General features: G+C 34.4%; 1 protein-coding gene across 3 annotated transcripts in view; it reads left to right on the top strand.

Annotated features, from left to right (window-relative positions):
- CCPG1 (cell cycle progression 1) overlaps nt 1-16,121 on the top strand; it is a 38,258-nt gene extending 22,137 nt beyond the window's left edge. For 2 of the 3 annotated variants that reach the window (XM_068551855.1, XM_068551847.1), the window contains exons 6-10: nt 1,766-1,861; nt 3,669-3,920; nt 8,302-8,423; nt 11,454-12,862; nt 15,350-16,121. In XM_068551855.1, coding sequence (XP_068407956.1) covers nt 1,766-1,861; nt 3,669-3,920; nt 8,302-8,423; nt 11,454-12,862; nt 15,350-15,539 — 2,069 coding nt within the window. In that variant the 3' untranslated portion in view covers nt 15,540-16,121. The remainder of the gene's footprint in view (nt 1-1,765; nt 1,862-3,668; nt 3,921-8,301; nt 8,424-11,453; nt 12,863-15,349) is intronic. The other variant, XM_068551865.1, reaches the window with a different exon arrangement.
- The last annotated feature ends 2 nt before the right edge of the window (nt 16,122-16,123 follow it).

Genomic DNA, 16,123 nt, shown 5'->3' with positions numbered 1-16,123 from the left:
TAGGACTCTTGTGACCACATTTTATATAATGGCTTGTTTTCTGACCCTGAATTTCAAGTTTTGAATATGTTTGGGTAAAACTCGTGAAAATTTTTTGTAAAATCTACTCTTATATCTAGTGTTTTCCTAGACCTAGGGCCTAGAGCACAGTAGTCCAATAAATACCATCTTTTATCATTGAAAGAAGAGAAAAAATAGCTTCAAGGAGATTTGTTAATGTCTCAAACACTCCAAAATGCATTTGACAATTTTTAGGTCTTTAGGAGAGGGAGATTGAGCCATTATACCTAAAAAAGTAGGACAGTGTTAATAAGATTTTTAGTTACAGTGGTACAAATTTTATATTATAGAAATAGTAAAAGAAACTTTTTATTGAAGCCTTCCAGATCCATTTAATTATTAGTCAGTCAACAAACATTTATTGTGTGCTACCATGTGCCAAACAGGGTTTAAGGAACTGGCAAAACAGCAGCATCCTAAAGCCCCTGAACTTTGGATCTTTCACTTTAGATTGAGTTATGAAAATGTACCTATTGTAAGTCACATTCTTAATGCAGTGAATGCCTATTGTTCAGACAGAATCATTTGGAGGTAAAATGTGAGTTACTGAGCTAATTCCCTCTACAATTCTTTGGCTCAGTTTTAGGGACATATATAACATCTTTCAGGGTAGTATAAATACTTAGACACAAAGTGACAGAAAATCTAGGAAAGAAATCTATAATTAACCCACGTTTTTTAACCCCCAATTGTAATTCAGGGTGAATTATGTGAGAGATACCTGGGACATTGCTAGTGGTAATAAGAGTTTCCTAATTTGATACAAAAACAGGAACGTGTAGTATTTATTTCAGATCATTTTCTTAGATTTTACCATTCTTTGTTTAACTTGCCAGAATCAGACAGTGGAATTTTTCTTATTCTAATTTAAGCTAATAAAATTCAAGCAGAGGTTAAACCAGAAGCTGGTTTAATTTAAAAATATTTGTGGGCCAGAATGTGTAGTCAAATTGAAGACAGGAGCATTGCAGAAGAGTCCAAGCAGACATTTAAGAAATGATGCCACACACTGTTGATTTTTTTTCCAGGAACTTCAGTACTTCAGAGCACATTAATCTAGTTTTTAATTTCCGTTCTGAACTTGGACTTCTTGGGAATTTTATAGATTCAGTTAAGCAGAGTATTTTTTTAGGTGTATTTTTATCCATTGCTGTCCCTCCCAAGGGAGTTAATTATTTCAATAAAGAAAATGTTAAAAAATAATCAAAAATGATTTTGGACTATGTTGAAAATAGATATACATCAATTATCAAGAGTTTTTGTTCTCTTCCCTTAGCCCGTATTTTTCTTGGTTGGTTAATTTCCTGCTACCTATTTCTTCTTCTTATTTTTTTTTTCCTTTCCCTTTCTTCTCCGTCTTTATAGGATTTCAACTTCATTTTTTTCTTTTTATAAATTAGATTCTATGGCAATAGTCTTTTTGTTGATTTAAGAACATTTCCCACTCCCTCCATATGACCCTCTCCTCCCCTAAGGAACCAGAGTTGGTAGCTGTAGAAAAGTTTGTATTGTGTATATATATATATATATATTTTTTTTTTTTTTTGTATATATGTTTTTTAAAAAGGCATGATTATTAGATTTTGATGGAGTACAAGTGATAATGTTAAGTGATAATTAAAACAAGTGTTTTTCAATTCTCTTTTTCCTTTTTATTCTTTATAATAAAGCTTTATACATCTTTTTTCCTGTTTATTCACAAAAGAAAGGTGGTGGGAGAAGCTGTGGAAGATTCCTGAATGCATAAGGGGATGGGATGATCAGCTGAAACACCATGTTCCTAGCCAACTCGCTTTCCAAGGTGGTGTGACTAAATCTGATCAGCTTTTCTAGAGCTGAGTGTGCCTAGTCACATTTACAATTTACTTAGTGCTTTGAAGATATCTGTTGTAATCTGTGATACTCTGAACAGGTGTTCAAAATTGATCTTGTAATAAAGCTGACTAAGCTTATTGCATGCCTTTGCATTGCTTGCATCTTGGACTGTGTGCCAAATTATGCTTTAAAAGAAGTTTAAAAATCAAAATACTTCAGCTATCATACGTATGGGTTAAAAAAGATGGAAGCATTAGATAAGGATGCGAATTTGTTCATGTGGGTTAGGCTGGTTTGTTTACTTAGACTGTATAATGAAGGCAATAAGTTAATGTAGAATTGAAAATTTAAGAAATTTTGACAAATGGTTTGTTTTTATATTTACCCATCTTAATAATGTCAGAAAGTCTGACTTAAGTACTCCAACCATGATCATGAATGCCTTTGTATTATGTAATGCTTTGTTTAAGTCTTCCTTTCTTTCTCTTTTTCCAAGAAATGTAACCTCACAGCTGAGGCGACGACATCTTGGAAAAACTAGTGATCAAGAATAACCAGATAAACATGATGGGCATAAGGGTTATGACCAAAAGATCTCTCAGTGGCATCTATATCACTAAATATTAGGAATATTCATTCATTCAGTAGTGCCTTCTGTCTTTGTGTTTGTTGTTGTAAGTGTGAAAGTTAACTGAATTCTCTATGATGCATCTTTTAGAAGTATTGTCTAACCTAAGTCACCAGCTTTGCTGTGGCATGGATACCCTGTCTTCTGAAGAACTGTTCTGCTTTTTCGAAGCATGAATGTTTGTTGTTTTGGAGCTCTTTGTATCAAATTCATGTTCACATTTTATCCTTACTTTTAGTGCTTTTTTTTTTTTCTTCTCTCTGGCCTATGGAAATTATTACTGAGTCATCTAATCTTCTGTGTCAGCATATAGTTTATTGATATATGGAACAATGTTAAGAAATTATACACTTGAAAAAGCTGAAGATGGTTTTTTCCAATGAATATGCTTCTAGTCCTTGAGATTTCTTGTGGAATTTTTTTTCCAATTTGTTGTTCTTTATTATTCTTTTCATAAAGGAGCAGCACAAGACTAGTCCTTAAATATCGGAGATAGCTGTTGTGTCACTTCCTCATGCTGACATATTTACTAGAGGGTAAAATTAACAACCTTCTAGTAAGAGTGGCAGTCGAAGGGAAGGGCTCATCTGACTTCTGGAAACCTGTGTTAAACTATAGTGCTTTGAACCTTGATTTTGGGCCCATAGGATGGAAACAAAACTAGGGACTAGTACACTCAAGGAAACTTTTGGTAGTTGTTGTCTTTTTTAAGTCTCAGGAACTGCTTATATACTTCCCTCTGTTCCTTAAACAGTTGAGCTTAAATTACCTCTATTTGAAATTAAATGAAGAGATAGAGGGTTTTTTTTTTCCCTTCTAGAAATAGTATTTGTTTGTGGCTCTAATAGCAGTGAAATTTAATAGGCTATGAGAATGACTGTCTAATGGTGTAAACTATAAGGGAAGTTAAAAAAAAAAAAAAACAACCAAAACCAGACCCTCAAAGGCACAGAGTATAGTTAACAGTTTCTTATGTATCACAGTTGAAATCTTTGGCTTTATGTTGATAAACTTGAAAACTTGAGTTTTTGTTTCTATTGTGTTGTTTTTGTTCTTGGCTGTCGTATGTAAAAAGGCATGTTAGGGATGGCATTCTAAATCATATTTACTGGGAAGCCTTTTCTAAAATATTTAATATTTATCTACATTTTTCTTTTTAAAATAGTATTTTCATCTCAGCCTAGCGATGACGAATCAAGTAGCGATGAAACCAGTCATCAGCCCAGTCCGGCCTTTAGACGACGCCGTGCTAGGAAGAAGACTGTTTCTAGTTCAGAATCTGAAGAAAGGTTACTTGCTGAACAAGAAACTGAACCTTCTAAGGAGCCGTGTAAACGTCAGTTCAATAGTGGTCTCAATAAGTGTGTTATACTTGCTTTGGTGATTGCAATCAGCATGGGATTTGGACATTTCTATGGTAAGTATTTGAAAATTTGTTGTATATAAACTGTTGGTGAAGAGTGAGGAATTCTGGGATCTGTTTTCAGTGTCTTCCTTAAAATATATGACCTTGGAAAGCTTGTACGTGTTTGAGCCTTGGTTTGCTCATGTGGAAACTGGGGATAGTGTTGCCTCACAAAGCTGTTTATTTGCACTGAAATGAGTCAGTATTTAAGAAATGTAAGGATTGCTCATATATATTTTTATTTAAAGAAAATATTGGAAGATTAAAAATCTGAAATGCTTACGAGGCAAATCATTTTAATTTAGAATCACAGTTAAACTAGCTTTAACTGTGACTTTATTAGGAGGATTATTTAAATTCCACTTGAAATAGTTACATATGAAATGTCACAATAATAGGTGCTCATTATTTCTACTTTTGGGTTTCACGAAAGCATTATATTTTGTGACCGTTGTAACTTCCATGATTCACATGACTTAAGAATTCATTTGTTTTATACTTTGCTCACTATTATCCTTGTTAGTGTTTATTTACATTGATTAATTATTATTAATTAATTATTATTAATTAATTAATTATTGATTAATAATTTTCTTAATGCAAAGCCTTTAAAAGTATCCTGGGTGAAAAGAGGAAGGAATTCCATGTGGTGTTATTTTTCTTTTGGGAGCCTAACCATTGAGTCTTATTTAAGGCATATATTTGTACAAAGATAAGACTGAGAACTGAACATTCATTCTTTTTGCTTTATTAGAATTTTGAAAAAGACACTTTAAACAAATGTCTTAGATCTTGTCAACTTCACAAATTTCAGTTTGCCTTGTATTAACTACTTTTAGGATTTTTGCCTACATAATCCACAGTTTAGCTTTCTGGGTAAATCTGGTTTTGCTAGTTCCTTCCAACAATGTGTTCCTTAAGATTGAAGAATTATATGTTCTCTTTGTTGATTTGTGGAAAAGATATATTATTCAATATAGTGTAATGTTAGAAGAAACTTAGTGAAGACAATCAATTCTTGTTTAAAGTCAGAGTCAGTAAAATGTGTTTCTTCTTGTATTTAACTTTATATTAATAAAAATAAGTATTTAGACTCCTGGTGGATGTCTGCTTGAATTTAATACTGGGATCCTGTAATTTGTATCCTTCCTTGAAGTTTGTTGTAATGAGATTTGACTTGAAATATATACTTAACTTGTTTATTATCTAGCTGGAGCAAATATATGAATATGTTTTTTTGAGCATGGTTTTTTCCCCTTGCAGGTAAACATGGAGGTAACAAAGGAGAAGGTCTTACTTTAATCTTCTTTTCTTACTAAAAAAAAAAAAATTGGACAGTGATTTAATGTTAATCCACATTGCATTAAAACCCTACAAATTGCATGACCTTTAAATATTTTGTAGAAAGATCAATGTAGGAGTGCTTTCAAAGTTGAGAAATTATTGCCCTGTTATTTAAGAATTTTGGTTACTTGTAGAATTTACTTTATTAATTATATTTAATAAATATTTTCCTGTAGTATTTCAAATTAGCTTTTTAGAATAGGAACAGCCTTCATAATAATAGGTCCATATAGTAATATGATTGGCTCTGGGAACATAAAAAAACTTAACCTGAATGATAGCTTTTCAAGGTCACTTTTAAAGGACATCACATTTTTTTTTTCTTAATTGTGGCACCGATCTCAATACTTTTAGAGCTCTTTTGAGTTGATTTTAGAGCCAGCTTGAATTTCCCAGGCACTGTGAAGTCAGTCTATTGCACTCCATAATCAGTCATTTGCTTTATAACCATTTAACAAGAACTACTAAGTTAATCACTCAGAACATTCACCAACCTTGCTGATATAAATTTGGAGTGTCCGATCTATCTTGGAAGGAAGAGAGAACTAGAAGGACTGAGGATAGTAAAAGAATGTACTATAGGTATTTGGCACTGCTTCAGGTCCTGAAAGTGCTTACAAACATTTTTAAAAAAATCTTGATGAAGCACCTATCTTATTCTTTCTTTTACCTGTAGACTATCCATATTCTAAATCAACCGCGGAGTTCAGTTGATTTGGTTTCCTCATGGAGTTGCTTTAAGTATAGGCTGTACTGCTTTTCAGCAGACAGTATAACAGTATAACTAGGTGCTAAGTTATGAAGCACAGACAAGAATCATAGCTCAAACTATGACACTGAGTCACCCTAGAGATGGTAGGATTTAAGTTGGGTCTGGACTTACACTAGGTGGAAGGAAAGTAGAACATTCTAGCAGTGGAGAACCTGATAATCTGGAAGTAAACTTGCTAGGTTTGGGAGCACTGAAAAGACTGGCAGGATTATAGCAGAAAAGATATTTAGAGATAATGGAAAATAGGTTGGAATATGTGGGATGCTATTATATTGTAAAACATCTTGGAATCCGAGTAGGAGAGTTTGATTTATAGAGTGAACTGAGAGCAGTAATTTTAGAGGAAAAGTGCAGGAAGATAAATAATGTGGGAAAAATTAGAACAGTTAACTAGAAGGTTTTGTAATTCAGGTATTCAGTGATCAGGACCTTGACAGTTCTCGTGATGGTGGGGATGGAGAGAAGGTTGGTGAAATAAGGGACACTGAAGTAACAATGGAAAACAGACCTTTTGAGCCTGGATGCTTGAGATATTGGTGGTTTACTTTTTAAATTCCAAGAAGTGTGTTAGCTGCTTTACTTTTGGCGTTGGGGGAGTTAGAGGGGAAGAGTTTTGCTAGATGAGAGAGTTAATAGATGGTGAGCACAGTTCGGTTTGTTTTTACCCAACTTTATTTTAGAATAAATTAGGGCAGGTGCTGAAGTTCAGTTTTTTTTTTTTCTGTTTTTTAAATGAAGACACCCTCAAAATTGTGCCTAGCAGGCAGCTGGATATATTGGCTGCAAGCTCTGGTGAGATTGAGACTCTTCACCTGTAGAAGAGAAGTCTTACAGCAGTGGTAGCAAAAACTGACAGTGGGTTAATGTGATTAAGGTAGGCAGATTTGTGGATATAACCAGAAGGCCTTACACCCTGGGTTGTAACACTTCATAGTTAGGCAGTTGAAGATGTAGAGGGGAAAAAAAACCCTAATTATTTGTGAGATTGATTGATAAAGGGCACATTGATAGTCATCAAACATATGCTATGTAATGGTACTGCAAACTCAGATCTCAACACATAGTTTTAAGTTATTTTCCAGTGGCCAAAGGAATTCATTCTGTTAGCAGTTTGAAAAAAAGAAGTTTTCAACTGCCTTGGGAACTATAGATAAATTTATTTCGATACTTCAAAAAACCTGAGATTCTTTTGAGTAATATTGAAACAAATTTGCCATGCAAATTTGTGATTTTTTTTTTTTGAGAAGTGAATTCTAACAATATCATAGCTGTTAACTGGTAACGGTTGTCTGTAATTTGGCAGAAGTTTTCTCTTTAGTAGTTTTCAAGATGTACTGAAGAAATAAGTTAATTTTTCAGAAATCAATTAATTATATTCTTTCATTATAAAATTCTGTGATGTCTTTTACATAATGGTATGCCACTCAGTAGATGTAATATTATGGTTGCCAAATGCATTTTGCCTTCTTCTTGATTTAGTGTTGTTTTTTTTCTCGTGCATGAAGCATGTAGCAGCATGTGAACAGCATGTCTTGGCAAATTAACATTTTGATTTTTAGGGTGAAAATATAGAGCATCCTGGTTAATTTACGATTTCTTTATTACTGGGATAGGGATGGTGATACTCCAGTACAGACCTAACTAATGCAGAGTTCTTAAAAGATCTGGCTTTGAGAATGGTGGGTAATCATAGTTAGCCAATTATTTTTCTTGCTATTCTTTTTGGGCTTGTGCTATATCATTTAGGCAAAATACAGTGAGAAAAAATAGACATCTTCATTTTTCCTTAGTTACTTACAACCTGTGAATAGACTCCATGGTTTGTTCCTTTCTCTGTTGAAGTAGGGAATGCAACACTTTATGTACCTCAGAGAGCCCTTAAATACAACAGTAAGACAGAAATAGTACATAAATTTTTTTGTTTGGTAAGGTAATATGGTCTGGCTTGTTTTAATCAAAAGGATAGTGAACTGCTTAAATATCTCTGGTGTATGCTAACTAAAGTAAAAAATATATTAACCTACTTGGCCTGATTTATAAATTAACATCCATATACCACCATTTGATGAATGACACTGTAAGATTTTACTTATTCCTTCTTTGTTTATATAATCAGAATTTTTGTAGAACTGTGAAATGATATTGTGAAGAAAATGATCCTGCCTGGATTAAGCAGTTAAATATATGCAAAGTAAATGTTTTATTGTATGTTTAAAAATATTGGTACATTATCTGACATTTATGTTATATATCCCTAATAAAAATTTTTATTTTTAGGCACAATTCAGATTCAGAAGCGTCAACAGTTAGTCAGAAAGATACATGAAGATGAATTGAATGATATGAAGGATTATCTTTCCCAGTGTCAACAGGAACAAGGGTCGTTTATAGATTTTAAGGTATGTACTAGAAATAAAATTTTAAAATTGTGTTAGCCAATAATTATGCTATTCAGAGACAACTACAGTGCAGATTAGTAAATCAGTAATAATATTGGTAATTATTGATTGAGTACTTACTGTGTCCTGGGCACTGTTGTACCTCACATACAGTATTTCTCTTGTTTCTCACCACATCCCAGTGAATTAAGCAAGTATTAATTTCATTTTATGGATGGGAAAGAGGCTCAAAAAAGTTAAGTAACTTTCCCAAGACTAGCAGCCAGCAGAGCTAAATTTAATTCTGTTTATCTGACTCCAAAGATGTTATTCCTAATCACTATATTATAGTTAACATTATTTTAATTGATATTCTCTATGAAACATTATTATTATTAACGTTATTTTTATAGAGCCAAGCAAAACATTTTCATTCAGTGAGAGAGAAAGAGGAGAGTTTGTAGCTTCTCTAGGAGCCACCCTTGATCAAGGGAAATGATCAGCCAGTCCTTTCTCTCTGGTTTCATGTCAGTTATGAAGAAAGAGAAAGCATGTTACACTTTCATACCTGAAATTCACCTGGCTCCAACAGGACTGTGCTGTCTATTCTGGGTTTATGAGGATTAGCAAAATACCTGGTCTCCTCTCTAGTTCTTGCCTAGGAAGGGTGTAGGGATTACAGATAAACTCAGGGTAGAAAGGTAAACTGTTCCTTTTTCCTTCCATTTCCCTAAATTTCCTTCACAGTTTATGTATATATTCTTTATAGGGTTATGATTGTATTTCTTTGGAAGACAGAATCCCACTTAACATCTGAATTATATCTTTCAGGGAGGGACTACTGAAGTTAACTGTAAATAGTGTAGTTTTCCCTGCCTTGAGCAGAGGATGTTATAAAAAAGCAGCCATTTTCTTCTTACCATCATGGTTTCTGGTTCCATAGAATGATGTTGGCTCTAAGACTCGCCCTGCATAGATATTTGCTGAGTCAGTTCTTGCAGACCTCTTGTCTCCAGCTGTTAAATGTAGTTTGGATTTTAAAGATCATCATGGAAGACCTGTCCAGGATCTGCTTAGTCACTTGATTCAGGATTTTAGAGTTTACTGGATACAGAATATTGTACCCTGCAGTCATTCTGTGGTGCTCCCCGTGCTTGTGCATTTAAAGATAATGTTACATTAGTCTGTCCTACTCCATAGTTCACTTAAAAAAAAATTATTGAAGTATAGTTGATTTACAGTATTATATTAGTATCAGGTGTACAGCATAGTAATTCATGCTAATTGATAGTAATTCATAGATTATACTCCATTAAAAGTTATTACAAGATAATGGCTGTAATTCCCTGTGCTGTAGGATATATCCTTGTTGCTTATCTATTTTATACATAGTAGTAGTTTGTATCTCTTAATCCCATATCCCTAATGTGCCCCTTCCCCTTCCCTCTCTTCACTGGTAACCACTAGTTTGTTTTCTGTATCTGTTTCTGTCTTGCTATATACACTTGTTTGTATTATTTTTTAGATTCCACAATAAGTGATATCATACAGTATTTGTTTTTCTCTGACTTACTTCAGTAAGCATAATATTCTCCAAAGTCCATTTCTGTTGGGTAGATGAAACTTGTTTTCTCTCACTCAGGGAGAGCAGATGAAATGACTGTAAGGAAATTTTAAATTTTAATTTGTTCTTTGTAGATTAATGAGCCAGACAGTGAAACATCCATTTCAGATATTTATTTTTCAAGTGGAAAATATCATCATTCAAAGGATTTTTTTTTCTTTTTTGTCTCTGTAAATCAGATATTTTTCTGGTCTGATTCAAAGGGAATAGTCATAATATTTGTAGTAAAATAAGCAAAGTTGAAGTATCATTTTGCTGATTTATGAAGATATTTTAACTGACTGGATAGTGCTATAACCATTAACCTGTTTAAGCATATTGTTTAATTTCTTGCTGTTTTTTTTTTTAAATAAATTTATTTATTTATTTATCTATTTTTGGTTGCATTGGGTCTTCGTTACTGCGCGCGGGCTTTTCTCTAGTTGTGGCGAGCGGGGGCTACTCTTTGTTGTGGTGCGCGGGCTTCCCACTGCGGCGGCTTCTCTTGTTGTGGAGCACGGGCTCTAGGCGTGCGGGCTTCAGTAGTTGCGGCTCGCAGGCTCTAGAGTGCAGGCTCAGTAGTTGTGGCGCACGGGCTTAGTTGCTCTGCAGCATGTGGGATCTTCTCTGACCAGGGCTCGAACCCGTGTCCCCTGCATTGGCAGCGGATTCTCAACCACTGCACCACCAGGGAAGCCCCTTTCTTGCTGTTTTGATGAAAGTTTGTTACTAATACATGCATTGAAAGAAAGATCATTCAAGGCTACTCAGCACTGCAGCAAAATTCTCTAAACCTGACTGGACATAATTTCTCAGCAAGAATGTTGACGTCAGAGTTACATTGCTAATCTGGTTACAGTCTCTTCAGAAAATTATTTGAAATTGGAGAAATTAGTTGTAAATGTTACCAAGATTCAATGTGTTCTCTAAAGTATGGGAGAACTTGTATGACTTATCTGAACTTAGAGATGTTAATTTGCATAGGACCAAGATCTTTCAAATGGGACTAAGATTATGGGAATTTTTTTCCTTCCAAGAGTGCAGTAAGTATAAACAGAACTTTCTGAAGCCTGAAGTCATCTCTAGCTGTAGTTTTACTTTTTTTAAAAAGATAATCGCCCTCACCCAAGGATCAGAGAACCTTTAGTCCTTCCTACATTCTCTCTAGGAGCTTTCTCAGGAGAGATTGGAGTCCTGTAGTCAAAAGATAGAAGGCTGTCTTCTTCCAGTGTGCTGTGTTTTTATCTTGATGAAGCTCTTTGCTGTGTATTTTCCTGCATATGAACCTTGTATTTTCCAGTTTTCATATATTGAAAAAACTACATAAAGGATAGTCTCTGCGGAAATAGACACTAAACATTTATGGAGTATTTGTTGTATCTTAAAGATTTAAATTCAGCCTTTAAAGCTCTTGACATTTTTCTTTCTTATCTTTCAAAAAAATTTAGTCATTGAAGGAAAACCTTGCAAGGTGTTGGACCCATACTGAAGCAGAGAAAATGTCCTTTGAAACTCAGAAAAAGAACCTTGATACAGAAAATCAGTATCTAAGAATATCTCTGGAGAAGGAAGAAAAAGCCTTATCTTCATTACAGGAAGAGTTAAGGAAACTAAGAGAACAGATTAGGATATTGGAAGATAAAGGGACAAGTGCTGAATTATTTACAGAAAATCAGAAACTTAAGCAGCATTTGGAAGAAGAAAAGCTGAAAACACTAAGCTTCCTTAATCAAAAGGAGACTCTGTTGGCAGAAGCAAAGATGCTAAGGAGGGAACTGGAAAGAGAACAACTAATAACCATGGCTTTAAGGGTGGAACTCCAGCAGCTAAGCTCTAGTCAGTCATATAGCAACCCAGACTCTCCCAGTGTAGTGACTGAAAACAAGGAAATAGAAGTGTTACGGGAAAGACTCAGTGAGCTGGAGCGCAAGCTAAACTTTGAACAGCAGCGTTCTGACTTGTGGGAAAGACTGTATGTTGAAGCAAAAGATCAAAATGGAAAACAAGAAACTGATGGAAGAAAGAAAGGGAACAGAGGAAACCACAGAGCTAAAAATAAGTCAAAGGAAACATTTTTGGGTTCTGTTAAGGAAACATTTGATGCCATGAAGAATTCTACCAAGGAGTTTGTGAGGCATCATAAAGAAAAAATTAAACAGGCTAAAGAAGCTGTAAAAGAAAATCTGAAAAAATTCTCAGATTCAGTTAAATCCACTTTCAGGCATTTCAAAGACACCACCAAGAATATCTTTGATGAAAAAGGCAATAAAAGATTTGGTGCTACAAAAGAAGCAGCAGCTAAAAAACCAACAACAGTTTTTAGTGAATATTTATATCCACAGTATAAGGCACATACACAAAACCAGAATAGTAGAGGCCCTACTACGCAAAGAGAGAGAAGGAAAGAAAAGCCTCATTTTGAAGAATTTGGAAAAAATACACATTCACAGAAATGCAGTGCTGAGCATGACTGTGGTGAAAATTATAATTCTTTCAGAAAGGCTTGTTCTGGTGTTTTTGAATGTGCTCAACAGGAATCCATTAACCTTTTTAATGTTAAAATGTTGAATCCTGTAAGGATAGATGAATTTAGACAGTTAATTGAAAGGTATTTATTAGAAAAACTGGATAGTTTTCATCATTGGAAAGAACTTGATCACTTCATCAATAAGTTTTTCCTAAATGGTGTCTTTATACATGATCAGAAGCTCTTCACTGACTTTGTTAATGATGTTAAAGATTATCTTAAAGACATGAAGGAATATCAAGTAGATAATGATGGAGTATTTGAGAAGTTGGATGGATATATGTATAGACACTTCTTTGGTCACACCTTTTCCCCTCCATATGGACCCAGGTCGGTTTACATAGCACCATGTTATTATTATAATAGTTTTTAACATTTATATTGGATAGCATTTGTATCATTTGATAAATTTCTTAGACTGTTAGTACAGTTGACCTATAAACAACGTGGGGGTTAATCTGCATATGACCTGTAGTCGGACTCTCTGTATCTGCAATTCCTCTGCATCTGTGGATTCAACCAACCACAGACCATGTAGTACTGAAGTATTTACTATTGAAGGATATCCATGTGTAAGTAGACCCACACAGTTCAAACCCACGTTGTTCAAGGGTCAGCTGTATTTGTAAAAGTACTTCTTGTAAACAAAAGTACTATTTGTAAAAGTACTTTATTGCCTGAGAATTTAGGATAAATTAAATTGAAAGATAAAATTTTAAGTTAAAATCTATTACAAACTGAAAATTTCATATAATCAATTTGACTTGAGCAAATGGTTTAATTTCTATCTTAAAAAATAAGTTAAGGATATATAATCCTATTTTAGCCTATTTTGTTTCTTTTCATTATACTTTATGAAAAGATAATCACTTTAAGTGAAATTATTTTCCTTTAATTTTTTATTTATTTACTCACTTTGGGAACCTAGGAGGAGAAATACAGATTTCACTTTGAAATCAGAATAACGATTCAGGTGTCCCACTTACTTTCATTTGTCTGTTCCATTTACCAACTAAATTATGATATCTAATACATTTATTACAGAATTATTGTTGGTAAAGGTAGAGGCATGATCAAAGTGGCAAACTTAGCAAGCCAGAAGTTCTAATGTGTGTGCTTTATATATAACCTCTAAAAGTAATATTGTATCCATTGCATATCAGCTTTCTATTCTGTAACATGAAACTCACCTAATCTTCAAATGTTAGCTTTATTTTTTTACCTTTTAGAAAGGTAACTAACTTTGAGATAGTTTTATATATATATCTTTTTGAGTAAATGTAATGTGTCTATAAAATAATGAGACTGATTTTGGTGTCTTTACTCATTAAATACATATCTAGTGCAAGGTACTGTGAGGCTGCCCTGAGGAAACAAATGAAAAATTTTTGCTGTCAAAGAGCTCACAAACTTTTGGAGAATTAGGTCAGTACAAGGAATGCAGTGGAGGTATGGAGGCATATGTATATGGTGGCCTCAGTCTGGAGATGTTTGGGAAGGCTTCGTAAGTGAGGTGGCCTTAGAACTGAACTTTTTAACAAACTTTTGAAGGAGAAGTGAGAACTTGCCAAGCAGATAGGGTGGGATATTCCACTCAAAGGGAACTTCATTTGCACAGATTTGGAGATATGAAGACATGCTACTTTAAGGAGGCAAGATAATGCTGGGGTGTGAACAGAAGAAAAGATTCAGAGCATGAAGAACCCTCACTTTATGAAGGACTTGCTTTATTGCATTTTGGGTCACGGGCAGTAGCCTGAAGGGTTTGTTGGAAAGGGTGAAGCTAGATGCTAGAAAGTGGGCTTTGAAACAGTATAGACATGAGCTGAAGGGTATCTGAACTAGGGCAGCAGCAGGACTAGAAAGGAGGAGGCAGATCTGAACAATATACAGTAAGTAAAATCGGTGGTATTTCTTGTGAAAGGGAAGTAGAAAGTAACAATGACTTCCAGATTTCTGGGTTGGGTCACTAGTTAGTGACATCAGCTACGCTAAGGAATACCAGAAGGTTTTGCATAAGGGGAATTGGAAATGAGAATTGTGTTTGGAGGGTACCTGTTGACATACAAGTAGAGAATTAGTTGGCTGTTGGTTACATGACTGTCTCTAGCCCAGACTCCGTGTGTGTGTAGACAGTCTAGGCTGGACGTATTTATCAGACTCCTGGGGAACACCAGCATCCAAGGGGTTGTAGAGAAAGAAGGCTGAGAATGCATGGCCAGAGAGTGGCATCATGAAAATCCAAAGATGTTCTCAAGTAAAAGGAATATTTCAGTGTTAAATGCTTAAACAAAACAAAACAAAAAAACGGAAAAGACTGGATTTCTTGGCTGGGAATTGGATGGCCATGGATGGCATTGTGGAGTGTTTCAGTTAAGTAGTGACAGAAGCCTGATTATATAGATGGAGAACTGTTCATGTAGACATTGTTTATAAGCCTTAGCTTAGAGAGAGAGACTCTGTAAGAGATGTATACGTATTCATGAATGAAGCCCCTGGGGGGGGGGATTAATTTTTATAGGAAAGGAGGAAAAATAATGGAAACACATCTCATTATTTTATTGTCACATTTCTACTTATCTATTGAGTGTTTCCCCTCTTTGCCAGCACAGTTTGTCTATTTTTTCTTTCTATAGGATAAAAGTATAAACTCACTGAATCTTTTTCGTATGGTTATAGTAGGATTATACTTCAGATTAATTTAACATCCTTTTTCAGTGTTCAGATAATAGATTAATGGATAAGAACATTAAAATTGTTTCTTGTTTAAATAAATTTAACTCTAACATGGATGAAAAATGTGTTTACTGCTTTCAGTCGACCAGATAAAAAGCAACGTATGGTAAATATTGAAAGCTCCAGGCATCGAAAACAAGAGCAGAAGCACCCTCAGCCACAACCTTATAAAAGGGAAGGTAAATGGCATAAATATGGTCGCACTAATGGAAGACACATGGCAAACCTTGAAATAGAATTGGGGCAATTACCTTTTGATCCTAAATATTGACCATCACGATTACGTTAAATTAGAAAACTGTAACAGAAACTTGGATGCTTTCTATACTGTTTGGTGTTGAAACTAAGATGAAATTATCAAGATAACAATGTCTTTTTATCATTTTTAAGTATCAGTTTGATGATTTTATATTATTACTCAGAAGCATCAAGCAAAAGCTTACTAACTTGCATTTTCCTGTAGTTTAGCTTTGCTGAATTTTTTTTGGCACTGGAAATGTTCAACTGTAGATTTATTAAGGAAGCCAGGCATGCAACAGATTTTGTGCATGAAATGAGGCTTCCTTTCAGTGTATGAGCTTTAAAGCAAGCTCAAATCATACATGACAAAGTGTAATTAACACTGATATTTGTGTTAAATTTCCAGTAGAGCTTGAAAAAAGTACATTGCGATGGAATTTCATCCTAACATTTTATAATCTTACACTTCTTGTCTTTTTGTGGGTTCAAGAGCCCGTTGACTTGTGAAGAATTTGCTGCCTTATGAGCTTGCTGACTTGTTCTCTTGTGAAATTTCTTGCACATCTGAATATTGTGGAAGAAACAATAAAACTACACCATGAGGAAAACTAAAGG

Source organism: Eschrichtius robustus, chromosome 1 (assembly GCF_028021215.1).
Source record: "Eschrichtius robustus isolate mEscRob2 chromosome 1, mEscRob2.pri, whole genome shotgun sequence".
Taxonomy (NCBI): Eukaryota; Metazoa; Chordata; class Mammalia; order Artiodactyla; family Eschrichtiidae; genus Eschrichtius; species Eschrichtius robustus.
Note: the sequence above shows the minus strand (reverse complement) of the source record. Positions and strands in the feature narration are given on the sequence as shown.